The sequence below is a fragment of the Betta splendens genome, chromosome 17 (genome assembly GCF_900634795.4).
Source record: "Betta splendens chromosome 17, fBetSpl5.4, whole genome shotgun sequence".
NCBI classification, from domain to species: Eukaryota; Metazoa; Chordata; class Actinopteri; order Anabantiformes; family Osphronemidae; genus Betta; species Betta splendens.
The window spans coordinates 3001767-3026028 of record NC_040897.2 but is presented as its reverse complement, the minus strand read 5'-3'; the positions used below and the strand labels follow the sequence as shown (position 1 = coordinate 3026028).

The 24262-nt window shown below is 44.9% G+C and overlaps 2 protein-coding genes across 2 annotated transcripts; both read left to right on the top strand.

Annotated features, from left to right (window-relative positions):
• The first annotated feature begins 92 nt into the window (after positions 1 to 92).
• Positions 93 to 5436, top strand: ccr12a (chemokine (C-C motif) receptor 12a). Its single transcript, XM_029132784.3, has 2 exons — positions 93 to 2060; positions 3486 to 5436. The coding sequence occupies exon 2, from the start codon at positions 3488 to 3490 to the stop codon at positions 4571 to 4573; it is 1086 nt and encodes a 361-aa protein (XP_028988617.1). The 5' UTR covers positions 93 to 2060; positions 3486 to 3487; the 3' UTR covers positions 4574 to 5436.
• A 1254-nt stretch (positions 5437 to 6690) lies between these two features.
• On the top strand, positions 6691 to 23995 carry cntnap2b (contactin associated protein 2b). Its single transcript, XM_029132781.3, has 25 exons — positions 6691 to 7409; positions 10298 to 10408; positions 10899 to 11092; positions 11327 to 11474; positions 12615 to 12818; positions 12927 to 13111; positions 13489 to 13632; positions 16825 to 17083; positions 17172 to 17321; positions 17709 to 17871; positions 17958 to 18064; positions 18308 to 18427; positions 18540 to 18655; positions 18840 to 18924; positions 19009 to 19165; positions 19367 to 19494; positions 19581 to 19751; positions 20679 to 20897; positions 20971 to 21207; positions 21328 to 21561; positions 21666 to 21799; positions 22143 to 22236; positions 22396 to 22626; positions 22705 to 22779; positions 22860 to 23995. The coding sequence occupies exons 1-25, from the start codon at positions 7337 to 7339 to the stop codon at positions 23057 to 23059; spliced, it is 3939 nt and encodes a 1312-aa protein (XP_028988614.1). The 5' UTR covers positions 6691 to 7336; the 3' UTR covers positions 23060 to 23995.
• Positions 23996 to 24262: the final 267 nt, after the last annotated feature.

The following is a 24262-nucleotide window of genomic DNA, read 5'->3' as shown; positions in this document are numbered from 1 at the left end:
AAAATTTGAAAAAATGTTTCTCTGTCCAAATATTTATGGTCCTGACTGTATATTAAATCTCTAGAAGCACCTATCTACCTACGTATCATGGGAACATTGCTAGAATTAGGAGCCTCATTTGTCAGAGTGATGCTGAACCATGACCCCATCATTAGCTCCATCCAGGCTGGACGACTGTAACTCCCTACACACACTTTATCCAATGACTCTCTGCAAGCTGCAGCCACTGGACTCAGGAACAGAGATCACATTTCTCCTTCATTCACTTCTCTGCATCTCCTCACTTCTCTCAGCTCCATCTTGTCTTGTAGACCTCACAGCTCCTTATCTTCTCTCTCAGAACTGGTCTACGGGTGGTTCTACAGGTTCTACCTGAAGAATTGGAGGCAGAGCGTGTAGCTGCCAAGCTCCTCTGTGGAACCAACCCACCTTTAAGACCACACTTAAAACTTTCCTTCTAGTCAGAGATGCCAAAATATAATTAAATGTTAAGAAAATATTTCTATCTTTAAATAAATGTCCACATTTACATCATTTATATTTATCCATATATACATCCATCCATCCATTTGCAGCAGTCTAAGCAAGGAACTCCAGACTTCCCTCTCCCCTAACACTTCCTCCAGCTCTTCTGCTGTGACCCCAAGGCGTTTCCAGGCCAGCCGAGAGACATAGTCTCTCCAGCGTGTCCTTGGTCCCCCGGGGCCTCCTATCAGTGGGACATGCCTGGAACACCTCCGTAGGAAGACGTCCACGAGGCATCAGGAACAGATGTCTGAGTCACCTCAGCTGGCTCCTCCTGATGTGGAGGAGCAGGGACTCCGAGCTCCTCCCGCGTCACAGAGCTCCTCACCTATCTCTAAGGAAGCGACAGCCACCCTGCGGAGGAAGCTCATTTCGGCCGTTGCATCAGCGATCTTGCTCTTTCGGTCATGACCCATAGGTGTTATTTTCAAGTTCCTTCCTTCCCTCTAGTGAACAAGAACCCAATATACTTGAACTGCTCCACTCAGTGCAAGAGCTGTTCTCTAACAAACTAAACTACCTTTCTTCAATCGAGAACCATGGCCCATTAATTATTTGTGAATTGGTTTTATAGAAATAAATAGTATGCACAGCCAAATCAGCACATTCATTTCAGAGCTCCTACTTCTACTTAGTATGTTTGCCATCAGCATTGGTGGCTTTTCTAAAAACCAGCAGACACACAGAGAACTGACACAACAGTGTTGAAAACATGCCACATCCAAGGCAAATATTTTTGTATTCTCAACTCTCTGTCTTTCCGGGAAATGATGACATCTGTGATAAAAGGTGTTAAACATCAACTCATTTCCTTTTAAACATATATGCCCCCCCCCACACACACACACACATGCGTGCACACACACACACCCTTTATGTGACAGGAACTGAACTGTGTTAGGTGCTTTGTGTTGATAATCATAGTTTTGTGGTCCAGCACAGTTTAATCACTTTAACTTTGGTTGGTCTAAAAGGGATTCACTTAAATTATAAATGAAGTTTAAAAACAGCTTCATTCGAATCAACCCTCTGCACAGACACTTCCTGATGAAACCAGACAAGGTGCATTGATTCATGAGTGACAGCCTTCAAACGTACCTTTAATCAGTTACCAAACCACCTTTCATTTTATTCCCTGACTGATTATTTTTTTCATGCAATAAACATCATAACAACTTTGCAATTAATGCTCCATTAACGTCATCCCCTAGAAACTGCTTGATCTCATCTGAGTAGTATCAATAGTAACTTAACTGAAACCTAATGACTGAGATCTTTCTCTGTTCTTTAACAAAATAACAGGTACAGTATGAAAATGTCACAATGTTAAGAAAAGGGTTAATTAAAAGCTTTAAAAAACGTCTTAATTGTTCCATATTTATTCATTTGATCAGTTACTGTCAGGTTCAGAGTTGATTGAAGTGATTGTGAAACCGAACACACAGACGGGGGCTTTGTTTAAAATACTCGAGCTCCGTCAGCTGCGCTCACTCTGCTTCCTTTTCGTCCTGCAGCTGCGTCCTAACAAGCCGTCGGTGAGTTCCAGCTTGTTATTTTATTTGTTTGTGTTTGTTATGTTTTTCTGTTCATCATCTCGTGCAGTTCATGCTTTTCTGTTTCTTAAAATAAATATGCACAAGATGTACAATTATAACTTTTTTGTTATGCTTTTTTATCGTATTTTTTGCATTCTTGTAATTGAAGGTATAAGATTTATTTTGTACTGTATTTGAAAATGTCTTTGTGCACATTAATATAAGGGGATTGGATTGGTTTATTGACATAAACTAATTGAATACATCAGTGCATTAATTATCACATCATTAATACAATAACACTTTTTGTAAAAACCCATGAGCATAGAGACGTTTTCAGTACACCAAAGCTTTAGTATCAGTGGCTCAAGAAAAATGGAATGAGTCACAGTGCTTCTTCCACACACAATTATAGTGAAATGCATCTGAATCCTTTTAAGAAAACCTGAAATGAAGTGTGAATCTGTGGGGCTGTGTATAATCTGTGATAATAAAACGTTGCAACAGTAGATGTACAGTAAAAAAGGAAAATGCACAGAAACGACCCCTGTGATTAATACTGTAATTATATCAGAGACGATATGAAAGTGCAGCTTTCTGAGAGATGTCTGATCACTGAAAGCAGATCTGAGGAGAGTTTACTACTTCCTGTTTCTATATCTTCTTGACTTTACGGCTGACTTCCTAAAAGTCTGTCCGTATCGGGATGTGACCAGCAGAAAGATTTCATCACTGCCACCTTATTTTATTGCTTGAGATCTCACAGTATTGGTCAATACCAAGAAAAAGCTGTTGCACCACTGCGTGTTAAGTCAAACATACAGTAATACGAATGCTGCATAATGATAACAAGAAGCTAGAAGCTGGAAGTAGATGCAGCAGTAGCAGCTGGTAGCTGATGCCCAGTGCTGGTCCTGTCCACACGCCTGAACCACCACAAGTCACGTTCAGGCACAGTGTGTGACATTAACAAGTTGCAAGTCAACACAGGGAGTAAAGTGTTGGTCCCACAACAAGCTTCAGTGTTGTGATCTGTTATTAGGCTGTTGTCGTAACTATGGTAATCTTGTGTTTAGTTATGTAGCCATGGCAACAGACGTTCAGTAGTGAAGCGCTGTAGGACCCAGTGTGTTTTCTCCACTGACATTGAGCTGAAGACCTTAAGGCCGTGAGCTTAGAGTGAGTCATTTCTGGGAAGGACAGAATCGGCCTTTCTGACTTGTACACTCAGCAAATTCTGTTCTCTCTTTTGACAGACTAACGACAACGTGTGAATCACTGAGTTATTTCAAAAGGCTTTCGTACACACTCTTTTAATCGAGTTACTGTCAGGGCTTTGTAGTAAAGTGTCTATTCTTTACCACTCTCTTTACCACTTCTTTCTACCACTATTCAGACTAATGCTTCTGTCTGATGTTTCTCCAGCCATGAGTGATGAAGAAGCCTATTACAGAGACCTCCTGTTGTTCCTCAACTACACTGATGATACCACTGACTCAACCAATGTGGTCAGTGGACCTGCCAAGCTCTGCTCAAAGTTCTCAGTGAATGAGTTTGGTGCCAAGTTCATCCCAGTTTTCTATTATGTCAACTTCCTGCTCAGTTACCTTGGCAACGGACTTGTGCTGTTCATAATCTACAAATTTGAGAAGCTCAACACAGTGACCAACATCTTCCTTCTGAATCTGGTTCTGTCCAACATTCTCTTTGCCTCCAGTCTCCCCTTCTGGGCCACTTACCACCTGTCCGAGTGGATTTTTGGCTCAGTTATGTGTAAGCTGGTCAGCAGCGCCTACTTCATCGGCTTCTACAGCTCCATCCTCTTCCTCACCCTCATGACGTTCGACCGGTACCTGGCGGTGGTGCATGCGGTGACTGCTGCCAGGAGCAGGAAAAAGGGCTATGCCATCGTTGCATCCGTGGTGGTGTGGTGCGTCAGTGTCGTGGCCAGTGTGAAGGAGCTGATTTTCCAAAATGTATGGAAGGCGCCGTACACCGGCTGGGTGTGTGAGGAGTCAGGGTACTCCAAGAGCACCTTGCAGCACTGGCGTCTGGTCAGCTACTACCAGCAGTTCCTGCTCTTCTTCCTCCTGCCGCTATTCATGGTGATGTACTGCTACATCAGCATCACCGTTCGCATCATGTCCACACGCATGAAGGAGAAGTGCCGCAGCATCAAGCTCATATTCGTCATCATCTTCACCTTCTTCGCCTGCTGGACACCTTACAACATCGTCATCCTGCTGCGAGCCATGCAGTCCTCCAGGACGGAGGACACGCCGTGCGAAGACTTGGACCCTCTGGACTTTGCTTTGTATGTGAGCCGGAACGTGGCCTATCTGTACTGTTGCATCAGTCCTGTGTTTTACACCTTTGTGGGCAAGAAATTCCAAAGTCACTTTATGAGGCTGGTGGCGAAGAAGATTCCCTGTCTGAAGAAACACATCAGCGTGAGCAGCCAGAGCACCAGGACCACGTCACAGAAGACGCCCATCTCACTTTATGAGAATTAGTGTGTCACACACACACACACACACACACACACACACACACACACACACACACACACACACACACACACACACACACACACACACACACACACACACACACACACACATCATCTTGGTTCCCAAACTTTTTTTTTCTTTTACACTTTACTATCTTCTTTCTACACTTCTATTGTCATGAAGTATTATTTTGCTCCTTCATGTCTAGATGCATCCAGTCATAGTAGTTACGTGTTAAGAGAGAGAATGTGTCCACATAAAGACAAAGCCAAGAAAGTGAAAAGAATGTAGCAGCAGTTGAACCTGGGGCTGATTACAGCTGAATCCATGATGGATGACACATTCATTTCACTGTAAAGTTCACCTTGAATTGTAGTTTTGTACAAATAAGAGCCAGTGTTATAAGTGAATGTTGTAGTAGATACTGTATATGGGGAGTGGTTGTAGTGCAGTCGGTAGGGAGGTCGTCTTCTACCTGCAAGGTTAGGGGTTTGGGCCCTCACCATGGTCCATATGTAGTGTAGTGTAAAGAGCTTTGAATCCTGGAACTGTGGTTAATGTGCTGTATAAATACAAATTATTTACCATATAGCTCAAAACTGGGCAAATATAACATTACAATTATAGGAAAGTTTATTACTCTGCTTTGTTGTTTCGCGTTTTTCATCTCATGCTTGTTTAAGCAACAGATTTACTCATCACTTGTTATTGATCATATCTACAAGTAATAGAATGAAATCAAAGCTCCTTGTTTTCTAATGGCACTCTGAAAAGTCACCAGCTCAGAGCTGAACTGATCGTGTACAGTATATTGACTGATAATGATTGTAATAAAATGAGTTTTCAATAAACACAACAAACTGACAGACTGTGTCCCTTTCGTGGGATTGGCTCAGCGGTTATTTGTTCCCCTTTTCACACAGAACATCTGGAGCAGTTTCCTGTGAGCCACCCTCAGAGGTTATGGTAAGAAAACATGACATTAAACATGGAACTCTGTTATTGCAAAATACATTTTGAACAAGTACATAAAGTCCTGTTTATTTCTGAGTGAGTCCTTAACAACAGCTGATGGAAGATTTACTCAGGTACGTGGTCCTGACCTGTCCAGGGTGAACCCGCCTCTCTCCTGATTGACAGCTGTGATGCACTCAGGCAGCCTTGCACATAGTGCTTAGCAAACCTGTTGCTAGCAGTTAACCTCCCCCTTGGGTCACTACAGTAAAGGACTACACCAGAAAGACTCTTAAAGTTTTCTTATATTGAGAGCTGCTTCCTTCTACAACTACAGTCCTCACGTTTACCACACACTGTTCTTAGATTGTTGATTCATTTGTTACCATGTAACTCAAATGTCGAAAAGGCATGACAACATCACACAAGTCTTTGCTGTCATAACTACCTACTAAACAAGACAACCCTAATGTCACAATGGCACAATGGTGGAAGGACCCAAATGCACAGCGAGGCTTGAGTAAATGAGTGTTTTAATAAGAACGTAGTCAGGCAGGCAACGGTCATACACAGGTCGGCAAAAACAAGACCCGACAAGGCGTGGTCAAAAAACAGGCAGAGGTCAAACACACTAGACTGGACTATCAGAGACTGGGCTAGAATCAAAAAGGTATTACCAAACCGGGTCATGCACGGGAACTAGAGACTCGACAACGCTGGAAGGCTGGTCATGGAATGAACGCAGACAATCTGGCAAGGTGCTGGGGTGAGAGGTGGTGCTTAAGTACTGAACTACTGATTACTGATGATGTGCAGGTGAGGTTAACAAGGGCCGAAAGTAAAGCTGGACTGACTGGATATGGGAGCTAAACAGGAAGTGGTGACAAAATAAGACTGGAAATGACTAAGACAGTGAAGTAGTTGACTGAGGTTGTGACACCTAAAAGCTGCCTTCAGCCTCCCATCATGTAAGCCCAGTAAGGCTCATTACTTGACCTTAGATTTAGATGTAGCCTTGCTTTGTCAATAAGCCTTTTATACATCAGTGCTATATATTGTTAACGGTTGACCATTTAGGTCCTGGTTTGTAGGAGACTTTTAAGGTTTTCTATGTATGGCTGTATTGTATTTTGGCCTTTGAAACTTTATTGCAATTTAAACTGGTTTAATAATATCTGAATGGACACACAGGGGAGCATCACGTTTGCATGGACCTTATGAGGTTCAGTGGAAGGATGCAGCTGAGTCAGGCTGCTTGCAGCCATTCCCACAGCTTTATTAACAGCTTGGTGTTGGTCCTCTTCTGAAGCCCTATTGTCCAGACGCGTGCTGCGTCGACACCTTGCTGGGTTCCCTATGGGGCCCGCCCGTTCCCGTCTGCTTCCACCCCCCTCCCGTTGTTTCGGGGAGCCCTTGCCCCGTATTGTTATAGGTCGGACCGTACCAAATGCTGCGGGGAGCGGGGGAGTCTGGATCCGCTCTGCAGTTCAGCGCGCGGACAGCTCCCGACCGTTGGTGTCTGACCATGCACCTGGAGATCCGGGCCCAGTCCGCAGCACAGCCGTGTTCCGTCGCCGGTGACGTTGCAGAGGCTCTCGGTGAACGGGCGCTGCGGCGCAGCTGATTAACGAACGAACGGACGGACTGACGGGACGGGACGGGACGGGAGACGACGGGGACGGCTGATAAAGAAAGCAGCCTCGAACAACAGACCGAGGAAGCGGAGCCGCTCGGAGCCGTCCGGAGCCGCCCGAACCGCCTCGACGGTCTCTGCTCATCACTTGGACGGCGTGGCGTTTCCCCTCCGCGGCCATGCTGCTGCTGCTGCTGCTGCCGCTCGCGTGCAGCATCACCAGCACCTTCAGCGCTACAGCCTCAGCATCCCGTGAGTAGGCTAACGCACTCGCGCGCGTGTGCGCGTGGGCGCTAGCAGCCGTGGCTAGCGTGGTGGCGTCTCCCGCAGCCCGCTGGGAGCCCGTTTACGGGTTTACAGGGAACCATGCGACACGACTAGTGACTCACGCCAAAGGGCTGTTTACCTGTGTGGGGATGAGTTAAGGAAGCTTCATGACATGAACACAGTAGCTGATACACCGTAAATGCTACAGCTCATCGACTGCCTTTAACGAACGGCCGATAACAACACAGCCCAGGTGTGAGGTGTCGTTAATGGAGCAGCTCCTCCCTCATCAGTGCAACTATCGTCTCACTTGTGTAATACATATACAAACACATCCAAAAAATGTGATTCAGAGCAAAATAATATTTAACATGTATTACATCATCTAATTTGGAGGATACTAATTGCTGGGGTTTTGCAAGTGGAATTTACCCACTTGCACTTTCTGCATCTGCTATTTTCTAAATCTTCTTGTCACTGAGGCCAAACCTTGTCAACAGGCGACAGCTCTGGACTGCAGACGTCCAGTACTGTATGTGGTGTCTGCAGAACCTGCTGGTGTGTTTACAGGCCCGGTTTTGGCCTCCTGGTCTACGCTGCAACCTTTCCACACAGCGTTTCAGATCCACCTTTCTGGAGTTGCCTCTGTCCCAACCTTGTGGGAATGAAAACATCCCATCTAAGTTTCTGTAGTAATATATAAAAGGCTTTTAGGCAAATGTTGTTTGTCCGTTCCAGTCACAGATGTCTCTGTATGTGCTGTTGTGTTTGAAGATGGCTGGTCTCTGATTCTCAAATTACAGTGTGTATAGAAAAAGACAGATATTTATAAGACTATAAGACTCTTTTATGAGACTATGTAAGACAGACATGTTGTGGGGATATTGTAAGAGATACCATATCTAATGACAGCTGGGACAGACTCCAGCACAACGAGTCTGAAGCTGAGTGAGTGGAACTGGACCAGTCAGTGCTGACACTTTCTGTTGCTGTCGCTGTAGTGGGACCATGTGACGTGTCGCTTCTCAGGGACTCATGGTGTGGATTTTGTCACCGTTTATTCCAGCCTCTTGATCGTGTCTGTTATAATCTGTAACAACAACCAACTCACTGACGTGACACTTTCCCAACTGCCCAGGTCTTAGAATGATAAAGTGTAGATGACCTTCAGCACAACTTCACAGATGGCTTAAGTCGTAACAGCCTCCACGCTTGTCTGCAGGTGCTGATCAACCATCCAGGAAGCCGGTGCCTCCCAGTGGGGTGGGAGTGGGTGCCTGTTTAGTAAACAGGCCCATAGAGACCCCGCAGCATCCTGGCTTTAACCCTTTATGATCTGGATTCGGGCATGAATTGTTTTTTACTGTATGTGAATTAGAGCCTTCTAATTGCAATAACTTGTTAACTTGGTTACAGTTACAATTAAATTAGATCATCAGTAAGACAACACTTAAGCCTTAGAGCAAATTCAGTTGGTTGTGAATATTTAATAAGTAAAGTTTAAAAAATAAATAAATAAAAAAATAAGTAAAGTTTAGAAACCTTACAGCTCTTCCTCATTAAAGCACTCAGATTATCTCCAACAAGTCACCGTTCAGGATCATTCAGCATGTCTTCATTCAAACGGTAATTCATTATTAGCTGGACCAAAAGACATATTATTTCATTTCGTTATCAGATATTCCCCACCCTGTGAATAATTCACTGTGGGCTTGTAGCCAGCAGGTTAGTCCATCAGGGCTCAGAGGGTCTTGATTAGCTTGTGTTGCAACATATGTTCATGGCGGAACTCGCGCCAAACCACTGCTGCAGCACCAGTCAGCATGAAGAGCAGTATTTCAAACTAATGTACCACATTTACTGATAAAACAATGATGCAGTGGATACAACAACACCCACTGTTCAAATGTATGACCAGAAAACAGAATCTGACATGAGCAGATGACAGTTTGTCCAGGGCAGGCTTTGGTGGCTATTGTAATGCATATGAGGAATCTCATTACCATGTCCTGCACCTGTCACACACACACACACACACACACACACACACACACACACACACACACACACACACACACACACACACACACACACACACACACACACACACACACCCCTCCCCCATCTCCACCTTACATCAATTCTGGTGTGTTGAGAACAAAGACCAACTTACACATTACACACATGCGTCTGTGTTGAGAGCAGCTGAAATCAGCAGTGATGCTCCCAACGCAGACCCTAGAACCTGGAACCATCTGACTGAGAGCTATTAAAAAGACTCAAATGTCTGTGGAGACACTTCCCTTTTTTAATGAATGTGCTTCTGCCTGATTTAGATCGTTTAGTTTTTTAGTTTCTGTGACGTCATTTCTGTCCACTAAATAGCTTTTGTCACTCGGGCTGTGTAAGAGCAGTGACTGCCACCTTCTGACATCATCCATCGTGTTGCTAATCCTGGTTTTGGGGAGCTAGCTAACAGCAAAATTAGTCTCAGTCATTAACATTAGTCACACATCTTTTGTTTCAAAAACATGTAGTGAAAGTACCTAAAAAAACACGAACACACAAATGTGCACAAACACAAGTGTAAAAACATGTAATATTCTGATGAAGAAACAGTGTCACAAACACAAATTCAAATGTATTGAGCTATAAACAGTAAATCTCTTTATAGCAGGAACAGTAAAAAAGCCATTGAGATTACTGAACAAAAACAACAACTAAACATCACAACTAGACACAGGTACTGGACCAACAAATCTGGAAATAAGCTACAACCATGATGATAAGGGTCCAAAAGACATGGAACCACAAACTAACAGACTGAGCTGTAAATGACCGTGACCTGCTGTGTGTTCGTCTGCTTTGAACAGGGAAGTGTGAGGACAGCCTGGCCACCCCCCTCCCCTACAGCTCCTTCACAAGCTCTTCAGTGTACGGCCGAGCATATGGAGCTGGATACGCCAAGCTCAGTCGGAAGCAAGGTACGTTTAATGGGAGACGTGGAGAGAGATGTTCTACAGTGGAATCAGTCTGGTAATGTGTGTATGCAATTAATTCACACTTCCTCCTCCTAGCCACAGGAAGCAGTGGTGCCCTTTATTCAATGAATTATATAAATGCACGATGTGTGAGAAAAGCATCTATCTTCTGTGTGGAGTACTAAGGGTTTGGTTTTTAATGAAATACGAGAATCGGGTTCAGCACGTACAGTATACAGACAACCGGTAATACTGAACCTCTTCATCCAGCAGCAAATGTGCAACTTGCTGGGTATGAGAGCAAACAGGTCGACTGCAGAAGCTCAAATATGACTACCAGAGATGAGAACTAGCTGGGCAGGACAGAATGGTAGTCTGTTGTGTGTTATGTCTTCTACGTCGTTGCTCACAGGGACAACACACTCACACTCAGCCTTTCATCTGTGGGAAGAACCGTTCCAAAGGATGTGTTTCTCTGCTCTTTGATACTTAGGTGCTGGAGGCTGGTCACCCTTGGATACAGACCGTTACCAGTGGTTACAGGTGGACCTGGGTTCTAGGAAGCAGGTGGTTGCCATAGCAACACAGGGACGCTACAGTAGCTCTGACTGGACCAGCAAGTATCGCCTGCTTTACAGTGACACACAGAAGAATTGGAGACCTTATCTACAGGATGGAAACATCTGGGTGAGGATCATAAACGAGCGCAAAACACACAAGGCTGACTTCAGAACTTACCAACACGTCTGCCCAGAAACCTGCATGTTCTGTGGACATAATTTCACTTCAGACTGCTCTGACAGTGATGCTCAATTTGAGGCTATGTCCTCCCTAACGAGGCTGAAGCATGAACAACTTCTAACAGTCTGTGAGACACAGAAGAGCAGTCACAGAATAACTGTAGTTTATGTATAATTCCAGACATTTGAGGGCAACGTGAACAGCGAGGGTGTGGTTCGCCATGAGCTGCAGCACCCCATCATAGTTCGCTACGTTCGCTTCCTCCCGCTGGAGTGGAGCAGGGAGGGACGAGCCGGAGTCCGCCTGGAGCTCTACGGCTGCTCCTACTGTGAGTATGACTAGTGATCCATCCAGCACAGCTGCAGGAGGAGGTTGTTTGTCAGACTCTACACTGAGAGACAGGTACATGTAGAGTGTCACATGAAAACGTTTGTACTGTAGTTCTCTGGATTTTATGGATTTCTTTGAGCAACGGACACAAACATCAGTCAGGCGCTCAACAAATGACCCTTGCTTAGTGAAACAAGCTCCAGGAATGCAGAAGCATTCAGGTACTGTATGAAAGAGATGCACATGAATATTAAAGGTCTTATAATACTTATAATAAAAAGTGTTAAAATACCACTTTGAGTGGAAACAAGTCTCTCAAAGGACAAACAATGCTTTGCCTGTGGGCTTTCCATCAAAACGTGTGTTGGTCAACATGCATGTGAACAAATCAGCCTCTGACCAAACCCCAGGACATCTAAAAATGCTTCATCTAGTAGATTGCATCGCAGACAGCATTTGATATTAGGTATAGTTGATACCGCCATCTGACTTCTTTAAGTGAAAACCAAACTAGACTGAAGACCTCTCCAATGCGAGAGGCCTGCACAGGTCCATCACAGACAACCACTCACGCACAACTACGGACAACAATTTGGTTGTTTTCTTTCAGCTAGACAACATATGACAGTATGGTCCCGTGAACATGAACTCGCTCATTTAAATCATGTGTTTTAAAGTTAACCTCTGTGCTTTGCAGAGAACCGCTCTGAAGGAAATGGAATGCGGTAAACCAACTCTGACAGATACTGTATCTCACTAAGCAGAGTGTGATTCAGGAGAAACAGTTGGCTGTCTACAGGAAAAAGACATTTTCCCTAAATTTAAAGCAAACTTGCAGACTTCTTGTAGTGTCAGTTAGAAGCAAATTCTCACAAGAAACAATGAATTAATATAAATCCAATGAACTGACAAAATGAAATAGATGTGAGTTGAATATGCAAAAAGGGTTGAATGAGACTTTGGGTACAGTGTCAGACTCTGAGGCAGAGGCATAACTAAGGCTGCAGCAGGACTGATTCTGTGACAGTTTTCCGTGACTTGCAGTGGGGATCTCTGGAAAGGTGGACAGATTTAGAACACAAACTCTTTCCCAAATCCCGGGCTGCTACTATGGAGAATATTCTTTTTCGTCTTTCAGGGGCTGACGTCATTCCATTTGATGGCCACAGCGTCATCTCCTACCGTTTTAGAAGTAAAAAGATGAAGATTGTGAAGGATGTTATCTCTCTGAAGTTCAGAACCATGGCTGGAGATGGAGTCCTGCTCCACGGAGAAGGACAGCAAGGAGACTACATCTCCCTAGAGCTCCGCAGGGCCAGACTACAGCTCAGCATCAACCTAGGTAACCTTCCACAGCATGTGTGTGGTGTCTCCAGAGTGTAGCACTGTGAGAAATAGGTTGAACATTTACAAAGTGCTTTCTTCTCTGCTTTCTGTGCTTCCTCTCCAGGCAGCAACCAGTACGGCTCCATTCAGGGTCACACCTCTGTGAACAGTGGCAGCTTACTGGATGACGACCACTGGCACTCAGTTGTCATAGAGCGTTTCCGTAGGAACGTCAACTTCACTTTGGACCACCACACTCAGCAGTTCAGAACCAATGGGGAGTTTGACCACCTGGATCTGGACTACGAGGTATCATCTAAGCAGATCACAGTAGTACACTGGCCCTTTAAATAGCTCCCAGTCAGGAGACAGACTGCATCAGTGCTCATTGATAAGGAGAGACAATGTATATATTTGGCATCTATATGCAGTTTAAATACAAATATAAATATCTAATTGAATCCCACCAGCTGGATATTTAAGATTGAGGAATTAAGACGTAACCATCTGAATCACAAACAGATTCTATTTAAGTTAATACTACTAATATAGACCAACTCCGCTGAGTCGTGTTATTTACCCCACTGTGTCGTGTTGTTTACCCCACTGTGTCGTGTTGTTTACCCCACTGTGTCGTGTTGTTTTCTTCACTGATTCGTGTTGTTTACCTCACTGTGTCGTCTCAGATCAGCTTCGGAGGGCTGCCTGTGTCCGCCAAGCCAAGCTCAGGAGGCAGAGAGAACTTTGTGGGCTGCATGGAGGGAATAACCTACAATGGAGAAAACATCACTAACCTGATCCGCAGGAAGAAAGTGGATACGTCCAGCTTTGTAAGAATATGGAAAACAAGTGTATCGTTATGTAAACAAGTAAATATGTTAAAGCACCACAAAAAGCGGACTCTAAATACATGTTGAGCTTGGCTGTTTGACAGACAGCTTCCTGTGTTCATAAAAGGTGAATTATACTCTCTCAGAGGTAAAATTACTTAAAGGTATTACGAGTTGCTCTGATTTGGCGTAGTTTCAGTGAGGATGTTGGCTCGGTCCTATGATTGTGGTGAAGCATTAGGAAAGAGGAACTTTTTGTTTCAAGATTAAAATCTAAATTATGAAAGTTCAGAAAAGTTCCTCTGTATTGTGGCCAGATCCTTCTTGAGACAACCCTTCTTAAACTTACCATGTACCACGCTATATTTATAGTTTCCTTGCTATGAAAATCAGTTCTAAAGTACAATTTAATCAGTTCTTTAGTGATTGGCTGAAAATGATTTGTTTATGATGGTTCTACCTGGATCACTTTTTCTTTTTTTTTATAATGTAAAGATCTAAGACAGTGATTAGCTTGTGAAATAGGAAAGAATAATTTTATGTTATGCTCATCCATGAGCGCGGAATCAGCTTCTGTGAAAAACTATTTAGACAAGTTGAGTGTTACCTCATTTAGTGAACAAGGGCAGTTTGTGGTGTCTCTCTGTCTTATTTATATAGCGCCAATAGTTATGTCAAGGCCCGTTACAAGGTAAGGTTTAAGACCTTACACAACTAAATCCAACAAATCCCACATACAGCAAGCCTTTAACTGTAATTAATTACAACTGGACACAGGCAGGATGGTTGGATCTGCAGCTGCCTATAACAGACACATTGCTCTGAGTCCGATGATACCTGTAGGTGAGGACGGAGTGGGGGAGGGAGAGAGAGAGAGAAGCATAACTACTGGAGAAAAAGAGCCAAGGTTAGTTAAACATGAAACAATCATGGAGGGTTATTGGACAGAAGAGGTAGGAGGAAACAGAGAAGCTCAGTGTATAAATTAGGTTCCTGTGACTAACAATCATTGCCAGTGACCTGAACCATCTCTAACTATAAAGGAAGGTTTTAAGCCTCATCTTAAGGGTGAAGAGTGTGTCAGCTTCTCAAACCTGAACAGGGAGCTGATTCCAAAGGAGAGGAGCTTGGTAGCTAAAAGCTCTGCCTTCCATTCTATATTTTAAGACTCTAGGAACCACAAGTAGCGCAGAGAACGAAGTGTTCTGCTGGGAGCATAAGGAACTATGAGGTCTTTAAGATAAGAAGGAACTTCATCATTAAGTGCTTCATAGGCGGGTAGGAGAATTTTAAATTCTATCCTACATTTGCAGCCAGTGCAGAGAAGCTAATGTAGGAGAAATGTGATCTCTCTTTTTAAGTCCCATCAGAACTCTATAGCATTTTGAATTAGCTATAGGCTTTTTAAGGAGCTGTTAGGACATCCTATGAGTAAGGAGTTACAATAGTCCAGCCTAGAGGTAACAAATGCATGGATCAGTATCTCTGCATCACTCTGGGAGAGGATGCTTCTGATTTTTAGCTATATTTAGCTAAGATGAAAGTAGGCGGTTCTGGAGATTTGTTTAATGTATGATGTAAAAGAGAGATCCTGGTCAAAGGTGACACAAAGGTTCCTCACAAACAAGCCACTGTTTTGTCATCCAAAGTAGCTACAGTATGTGATTCAAAAGTGTGTCTCTGTGATTTTTAGGCCCAACAATAAGAACTTCGGTTTTATCTGAATTTAGTTGAAGGAGGTTTTGGGAAATCCAGGATTTGATGTCTTTTAAAAAACTTTAAATTTTGACTAGTTGATCTGTTTCATTTGGTTCCAAAGACATATATAGCTGAGTATCAGTATAATGTATAGAATTCTTTCCAAATATATCACCTAGAGTGGACATGTATGGACTGAAAAGTATTGGACCAAGCATAGAACCTTGTGGTACTCCAAAGCTAATCCTTGTGCATATGAAGGATTTTGTCAATAACATGAAAGATCAGATCAGCTGTGCAAACATAAACTAGTTGACAGGTTGAGTTGAAGACACTGTTGAGGAAGGGCTGGTGCTCATCCTGAAGGAGGCACTAAAGCAGAGGATGAGGCTGCCAAAGACTGACTTCATGATACTTACTGTGATTAATGCCTACTCCTGCTGTCAAGGTAAACCAGGGTTTGCAAGTAGAACGGCTTTAGTGGAACAACTAAGGTGGCGAGGACCACAGTGACCACACAGAATAGAAGATATGTAGATAAAGTATATTAGAGCTAGAGCAGCTGTCCTCAGGCCAAAATGCAGGTACAGGAGAATGTTTTTTATGGGCAGACTTCTGGAGGCAGGAATGGTTCTAAGCAGAGCAGCACAAGCTATTCTCCATCAACAGAGGAGGGGAAAACTATAGATGACTTGAAAAGGTGATAACCCAGTCGCTAACATACAACGAGGAATGTTCCAGGGATGGCTTTTTTGTAGTAGTGATGTATTTATTAGTAGTAGTGGCTGTTTATGAAGTATAATGAAGTGAAACTATTCGAATGGAGATGTGACACTGGAAAGGAGGAAGACCAGTGACAAAGAAGAGAGACACGTGAGACCAAGCACAGTAAGAAACTGACCTTAACCAACCTTGGCTCGGTCACAGCTCGGACAATTAGGAACGGATTTTCCACCAAAACCATTGCTGCACCATGAAATGAGAGAGGCTACAATAAGATGGAGGCTCTCTGCTGACAAAGGCTGCTGCTCAGTCTCCTCCAGCCAACGGTGCCACTCTTCTACTCACCAGATTGCTTCCACCTTGAACGGGTTTATGCAGATCCAGAAGCAGAGAAGGAGACCTGGGAGGAAGTAAACTTACATTTTTAGGTATACTGTAGTCTATGACATAGAAAGCAATTTCCTCAGAATGGTCACCAGTAGTTGTAGTAGTAGTTGTTTAGGGTTTCTCTGATGCTTGTACCTGGACTGATCACTTTTCCTCTTCTTGTCCATGAACGCGGACTCAGCTTCTGTGATAAACTTTCCAGACAAGCTAGTGTTACCTCAATGAGTGAACAAGGGCAGAGACGGAGGAAGGGTTAGGACTTGGGCATGTTACAGTAGTTCTCCTTTTTCTAACATGTATGTAATGAAAGGACTGGACCAGCCTTTAGTAAAGCCCTGAGCAGCTCGTATTCATGGTTTTCTCTCTTCTTTACTCGCGCTGTAGCGTAACCTGACATTCTCCTGCGCGGATTCCAACTCCTCCCCCGTCTTCTTCACCTCCTCATCCTTCCTTCGGCTGCCGGGTCAGACCAACAGTGACACTCTGTCGGTCAGCCTGCTTTTCAGGACATGGAACCCCAACGGCCTGCTAATGTTCACAGCGCTAGCTGACGGCTGGGTGGAGGTGGCGCTGACAGAGGGCAAGGTCACCGTCCACATGAATGTGACCCAGAAGAAGAGCACCCGCATTGACATCTTCTCAGGTATCAGAATTGGAGTTTGGTAGTTTACGGGTTTCCTCTTTGTCTATGGCTGCCCTAATCAGGTCTTATTTTCTATGTTTTCGCTCAGGCTCAGGTTTGAATGACGGGCAGTGGCATGAGGTCCGTCTGACTGTTGTAGAGAACTATGCGATGTTGACAGTAGATGGAGACGAAGCTTCCACTATCAGAACAGCCATCCCCGTCCACATCCAGACCGGAGGAACCTACTACTTTGGAGGTGGGTGTTTCAAAAGATTTACCAACTCAAGGCACTTTAGGTTTAAGGCCTTACAGTCCATTTCTGTCAGTGAACGATATGAAATAAGTACCTGCCTTTGTGAAGTCAAGTCAAAGCCGTTTGTCTATTAGTGTCATTATTTCACTATACACAGAACACATCACTAACACATCACGAACACATCTCTATCTGTTGAAGCAGTTGTCCCACAGTACACATGACACACTGTACCAACAACTTCACGTTGTTACCTGTCAATCAAGGACTGATGTTCTGATGGTTCTTATTTTTTTATCTACTGACTTCATTAAAATGAGCTCACAAACAGCCCACAGACAGATCTCATTTCACCCATATTTATCCTTTGCCCCTTGTTTTCGTCTCTAGGGTACTTCTTGCACACCAATACTCGGTCGCCTCAGCGCTCTTTCCAGGGCTGCATGCAGATGATCCAAATAGACAACTACCCGGCTGACCTCTGGGCTGTGGAGCAGGGCCAGATGGGCAGCTTTGAAAACGTCAGCCTGGATATGTGTGCCATTTTAGACAGGTATGGCACTCGTGGCCCAGCAGACAGCTCCAGTGCTTTGCAGCAGATATAATGGGTTCTGGTTTGGTCTGTCTTTGTCCTGTCAGGTGTGTTCCCAGCCCCTGCGAGCACGGGGGACGCTGCTCCCAGACGTGGGACACATTCAGCTGCAACTGCAGTGGCACTGGATACACTGGAGCCACCTGCCACATGTGTAAATGCACATGCGCGCACGCACGCACGCACGCACGCACGCACGCACGCACGCACGCACACACACACACACACACACATTATTATCACTTGCGGTGATAATAATGCCTTCCCTAGCCCCTTACCCTAACCTTGAACATCACAACTAAGGCAGACATCTAACCCTTGCTCTAATCCTTACCAAACCTCAATTCTAAACTCAATGATCTAGACACAGAATTTGACTGTTGCGTCTCCTTTATAGCGCTGTATCAGCAATCCTGTGAGGAGTATAAGCACCAGGGCAAGAGTTCAGGGAGCTACTGGATCGACCCGGATGGCAGTGGATCCATTCCTCCCTTCCGAGTCAGCTGTGACATGACAGGTGGGATGTTTGATTTCATGGTCTGACTCTGGGAATCACAGTAAAAAAATATTTCCTCGACGCGCCTTCTGTAGCAACTGTGCTTGGATGTGACTGTTCTTTGGTCTTTCAGAGGAAAAGGTTTGGACCACACTGAAGAACAACCTGTCCCCCCAGACATCTGTCACCAGTGCAGACCAGGAGGGCAAGGCAGTGCTGCAGATCACCTACAATGTGACTGATGAGCAGGTACAGAATGAGCACTCACTGCTGCATAACAGCAGGAGACGAACAGATATGTCCAGTAGATTATGCCCAGGAAGCTTTAAATAAAGAACATACTGTAGACCTGTCAACACACAATGTACAAGAGCTGTCTTTACTGTAGGTAAAGTGAAGCATTAGCAGAGGCTGTTTCTGTTCTTGTGTCCAGGTGTTGTCTCTCACCAGCAGTGCACAATACTGTGAACAGCATATAGCCTACACGTGCCGGATGTCTCGCCTGCTCAATACTCCGGGTAAGGAGCCGCCATCAGCTCCAGCTCAGAACTCCAAATGCAGAATAATCAGAAACTAAAAACCAGCCTCTGGTTTGATGCCAGGTGGGGTCCCGTTTACCTGGTGGGTAGGAAGAGCCAACGAGAGGCATTCCTACTGGGGAGGTTCAGGACCAGGGATCCAGAAGTGTTCCTGTGGTATTGAACATAACTGCACCAACCCCAAACACTTCTGCAACTGTGATGCTGACCTGCGTGCCTGGTGAGTGGAGCAATGATGGGACACACTGTGAGTGGATAACTTCCGCAGCCCAATAAAACTCAAACACATGTGTGTGTGTGTGTGTGTGTGTGTGTGTGTGTGTGTGTGTGTGTGTGTGTGCGCGCGCGCGCGTGTGTGTGTGTGTGTGTGTGTGTGTGTGTGTGTGCGCGTGCGTGTGTGTGTGTGTGTGTGTGTTTGTAGGAAGGAGGATGCAGGCCTGCTGGTGTATAAAGAACATCTGCCAGTCAGTCAGGTTGTGGTTGGAGACACAAGCCGAGCTGGGTCTGAGGCCAAGCTGACTGTGGGGCCCCTCAGGTGCCATGGGGACTGTAAGTGTCCTCACTCATCAATGCTTCACCAGACTTACTGTACATATTTGATCCGATTAAAGAGACATTTGTGGTGTGTTCTGCAGGGAACTATTGGAATGCAGCCTCCTTCACCAGCCCTGTCTCCTCACTTCACATTTCCTCCTTCAGAGGAGAAACCAGCACAGACATCTCCTTCTACTTCAAGACTTCGTCCACCAGTGGAGTGTTGGTGGAGAACCTGGGAACCAGCGATTTCCTTCACATTGAACTCAGAGGTATGAGATATGGACACCATCAAAGGGGATATTTCTACATTGCCTTTTACCAGCAGGGGCAAAGCTTCTCATGTGACTCTTAGAGCTCTCCTAAGGATTACTGTATACCATGAGACCAGGGGATGTGCTTCATGGAATCAGGAATGTGGATTATTGACATGTGTGTTTGCACAAGGAATTTTTTGCAGTCTTAAAAGTTTATAGTACACACATTCAGAGGAGGGATGATGGTAAAGGATGCACAGTGCAAAAAGTAGCCAATACAATAAGAATAAATAACATATTTACATATACAGTATACAATAACCAAGTTACAGTAAGGACACAAAAAGTAAAGAGAAAAAACAGGAGGGATTAACAAGTGCATATCTGAGCCCAGTGTTGAATAATGAATAATGAACAGAAACTAGTGGAGCACATTCCATACTGTCACAGGGTCGTTGGTTCTTGAGCTTTTCGGTGTAGCTTGTCTTAGCGGCCCATATCTCCGTTGCCAGTGTGTACTTAACCTGTTAATATAAGACTTTGTGTCATCTGACACTAAAGCTGATGGCACCTGATCACCTGGTGGTGTGAAAACCTAAACATAATGAGACATTTTCATGTCATATGGCACCAAATCACCAAATATCTGAAGGCAGTGTAGCAGCTTTAGTTTCTGACTGTAGTTTGTTCCTTTTAAACATTGCCACTGGAATTAGTCAAACAGTTGAAAGTGAAGAAGTCTGTGCTGCACCTAAAAAACACAGAATTTTACTTTACTCCATTCACCTGTCCAACACTAGTCCGTTTTAATCAGACTGTAGCTATGTATGTTTGTACATACGGATAGACGGACAGACGTTTGGAAGGTGATTCTTTTCATGCTGCTAGACAGGGCTGTGTTTACACCTCTTTACTGATTTGACTTCGTATCATCGCTCCCAGGAGGCTCCGTGGTCCTCTTCTCCTTCGACGTAGGCAGTGAGAGGGTGGAGCTCAGTGTCCGCTCACCGGCACCACTAAATGACAACCAGTGGCATCGCGTGGAAGCTGAGAAGAATGTGAAGGAGGCGGTGCTGCAGCTGGATGGACTGTACAGGGAGGTCAGACTCACTCCACCACAGGGACACCCCAAACTGGAGTTTTACAGTGACCTTTATGTTGGTAAGGCTCATAATCAGTGAGTGGAGGGAGGCTTTTCTCTCTAGACTCTGGACTCAACTCACTTCACCCTTAGGCGCCTCCAGTGGTCAGAGGGGCTTCCTGGGCTGCATGCGTGCTCTGAAGGTAAACGGCGTGACCTTGGACCTGGAGGCGAGGGCAAAGGTGACTCCGGGGGTGAATCCAGGCTGCCAGGGTTACTGCAGCAGCTATGGGATGCTGTGCAAGAATGGAGGGACTTGTGTGGAGCAGTACAATGGCTACTCCTGTGACTGCTCCCTCACTGCCTATGACGGGCCCTTCTGCACTGACGGTAAGGCCTCCAGCCCTGAACTGCTTTCACCAAGGTTACATTGATGACATCATCGTATTAGATTAGATTCAGCCCAGTGTACCTGGTGCTGGTGTAAGCCCCTTCTCCTGTGTGTGGCAGACGTGGGCGGGTACTTTGAGACTGGAACCCTGGTGCGTTACGACTTCCTGCAGGACACGGGACCTTTTGCTTTGCGGGACGTGACGAACCTGTCAGGTGTTGGCGTTCCTAGTGAGACGAACCTGACCCAGGAGGAACTAGTGTTCAGCTTCAGCACCTCCAACGCCCCCAGCATCCTGATCTACATCAGCTCCAGGACCCAGGACTACTTGGCTGTGGTTCTCAAACACAATGGTGAATTCATCAATAGTGTCTCTTATTTTATTCATTCGTGTACATTAAAATATTTGATGTGCTGTGACCTGCTCATATATTTGTGCCTACTTCTGCATATTCAGGTACTCTTCAGATTCGCTACAGTCTAGGGGGCTTAGCAGAACCTCATACAATAGATGTTGGCCATCGTAACATGGCCAACGGACAGCCACACTCTGTCAACCTTACCAGGAACCTACGGGAGATACGACTACAGGTCATTACTTCCATTCTCATTTAACTTTTTACAAATCTTTTCTTTATAATGTAATTTTTAATTTGACATTTTAAAATACAGGTTGTAGTTACTGCTCTCAGGAAATGTTGAAGTAAATGGGGCTGTAAATGGTGAACAGTTGCAATAAGAATTGTGTATACTTAAGAAAATCCATAAGCTTAGAAATGTGTCCAGTAAATGCTCACACTGGCTTAGGTGTTGAACTTGTATCTGTTCATGTGTATTGCAGTGTAAGTCTTTTGTCTTTAGACAGGTGGAAGCAGAACCACAGTTAGTCATTGAAGATTAAACTTCTGCTTGTGTTTCTCTCCACGCTGTCCAGCTGGACCACTACCCTGTGTCCACCTACACCCTGCCGGAGGCCTCTGACACCCACTTCAACCTGGTCAAAAGCATCTTCCTTGGAAAAGTGTTTGGTAAGCGTGTGTGTGTGTGTGTGTGTGTGTGTGTGCGTGTGCGTGTGCATGCGTGTGCATGGTAGGAGACAAAGAGCCAAAGAATAGTCGTTCTCACATCCTTTTCCTTTCAATGAAACGCCTTTGAAGCCTGCTTCGTGTTCTCTGTGTTTCCTGCAGAGACGGGTCAGATTGACCCGATCCTAATCGAGCGGTACAACACGCCGGGCTTCGTGGGCTGCTTGTCCAGAGTTCAGTTTAACAGCATCGCACCCTTGAAGGCTGCCCTGCGCTCGGGCATGGCGGCCCCCGTCAGCACCCACGGGATTCTGGTCCCGTCCAACTGTGGAGCCTCACCCCTAACCATCTCCCCCATGGCCTCGGCTGTCGACCCCTGGCACATCGAAGCTGGTAGAGAAATAGAAACAGGGTTGAAAGTCAGCATTTACGCTAACTAAACTAAATGAACAGTGTTTGTTCTGCCCACAGCTGGAGCTGCTTTCCCCTTCAGTGAAGGCAAGGCTAACGGGGATGGAGTGGATCGGAACTCTGCCATAATTGGGGGTGAATCTGGTTTATTGTTTAATGTCCAAGCAGTTCATGGCACGTGTCCCGTTTGTTAATCGTGCCTCCTTTGTTTCCAGGCATCATCTCCATGGTTATCTTCTCCACTCTCTGCATCATGGTGTTCGTAATCCGCCACATGTTCCGTCACAAAGGCTCGTATCACACCAACGAGGCCAAAGGAGCAGAGTCAGCGGACTGTGCGGACGCCGCCATCATCGTCAACGACCCAGCTTTTACTGAAACCATCGACGAGAGCAAGAAGGAATGGTTCATCTGATCCCAGCAGCAGTGGACACGCGACGTTAGGATGGATGTAGTTTTCTATTAGGGAGCACTACGGAGGCAACCACGCAATCCATCTGTGAGGACGTTTAAGAACTCGATAGACGATGGACATCTTGGCATCACTGTACGGCCCAGCGCTGCCTGCAGGGTGACCTTATTTATTTCTTTATTTATTTGCAGACTTCAGCTGGGTTATGGGATGGTTCCAGGAGGAAGGCCTACAGACCTTGGATCTGTGTTTGCTCTTACTGCTTATTGAACATATTCCCTTTTTCATGTATGTTACTTTTTGCCTTATTTCTACAGATTCAGATCTTTATGCCTTTGTGTGTTTCAGATGGAAGCGATTGCTTCTACGGTGTCAATTACGATCCTAATAAGCCTCGCTGTCTGTAGCAATGCTCAAACATTTCATCATTTTATATCATTTGCTTTAAGTTTAATTAATCACTTGGTATGAGAGTGTGAGTTGCTTTTCTACATAGGACATGTAGCCATGACCTCGTCCATCTCTTGGAGTAAGAACTGAACCCCAGTTTGTTTTTGTGTCCGTCAGCTGGTTCTGTTGTCAGCTTTGCTGTTAATGTTCCTCAGGCAGATGTTGTCTGTCTTTGACTCTTGTGGCCTCATCAGCTTCTGGTTCTAGTTGGTGCACCACACTTCAAGTGTTTAGATTGGCGGATTCTTAACTTGTTGTGTCTTTACTTTTTGACTTAGGATGACGTTTGGGAGAGAATGTTTGTTTCACACACACAACTTCAGCTTGCATCCTGACATTTGATTGTATTCTTTGGCTGCACTGCAGTGTACTGGCATGCTGTTTGACACTGAATGACACGCCTTTCTTTTGATAAGCAACTGTAGCAGCACATTGTGTTGTCTCCATGTTACATGTATAAAATTGCCTGACTGTTCTCTTTGAACTGAATTTGTGTACTTCTCATTTTCTTGGAAAAAAAAGATACATCTTCTTTGAAAGACCAGTAAAAAATGAGATCAAGTCCTAATCTGTCCAACATGTACTTTCGACTAAATTCAACAGCTCAACTGAAATTACGTCGAGCTTAAAAACGTAACTGTGCAAATAAATGAATTAATTCAGTTTTAAAGGCAACGGTGCAGAGGTGGGATCCTTGATGACTCCAGGGGTAGACAGCCTGCAGTAGAGACCAGTGGAGGCCCGGTGACCTTGCGC

What these genes read in the sequence shown, in the direction of transcription:
- ccr12a (XM_029132784.3), top strand. Translation starts at nt 3,488, where the DNA reads ATGAGTGATGAAGAAGCCTATTACAGAGACCTCCTGTTGTTCCTCAAC.
- cntnap2b (XM_029132781.3), top strand. Translation starts at nt 7,337, where the DNA reads ATGCTGCTGCTGCTGCTGCTGCCGCTCGCGTGCAGCATCACCAGCACC. An exon ending in TGGAGCCACCTGCCACATGT is followed by an intron (nt 18,065 to 18,307) that starts GTAAATGCACAT and finishes TCTCCTTTATAG; the next exon opens with CGCTGTATCAGCAATCCTGT. An exon ending in AGTCAGCTGTGACATGACAG is followed by an intron (nt 18,428 to 18,539) that starts GTGGGATGTTTG and finishes TTGGTCTTTCAG; the next exon opens with AGGAAAAGGTTTGGACCACA.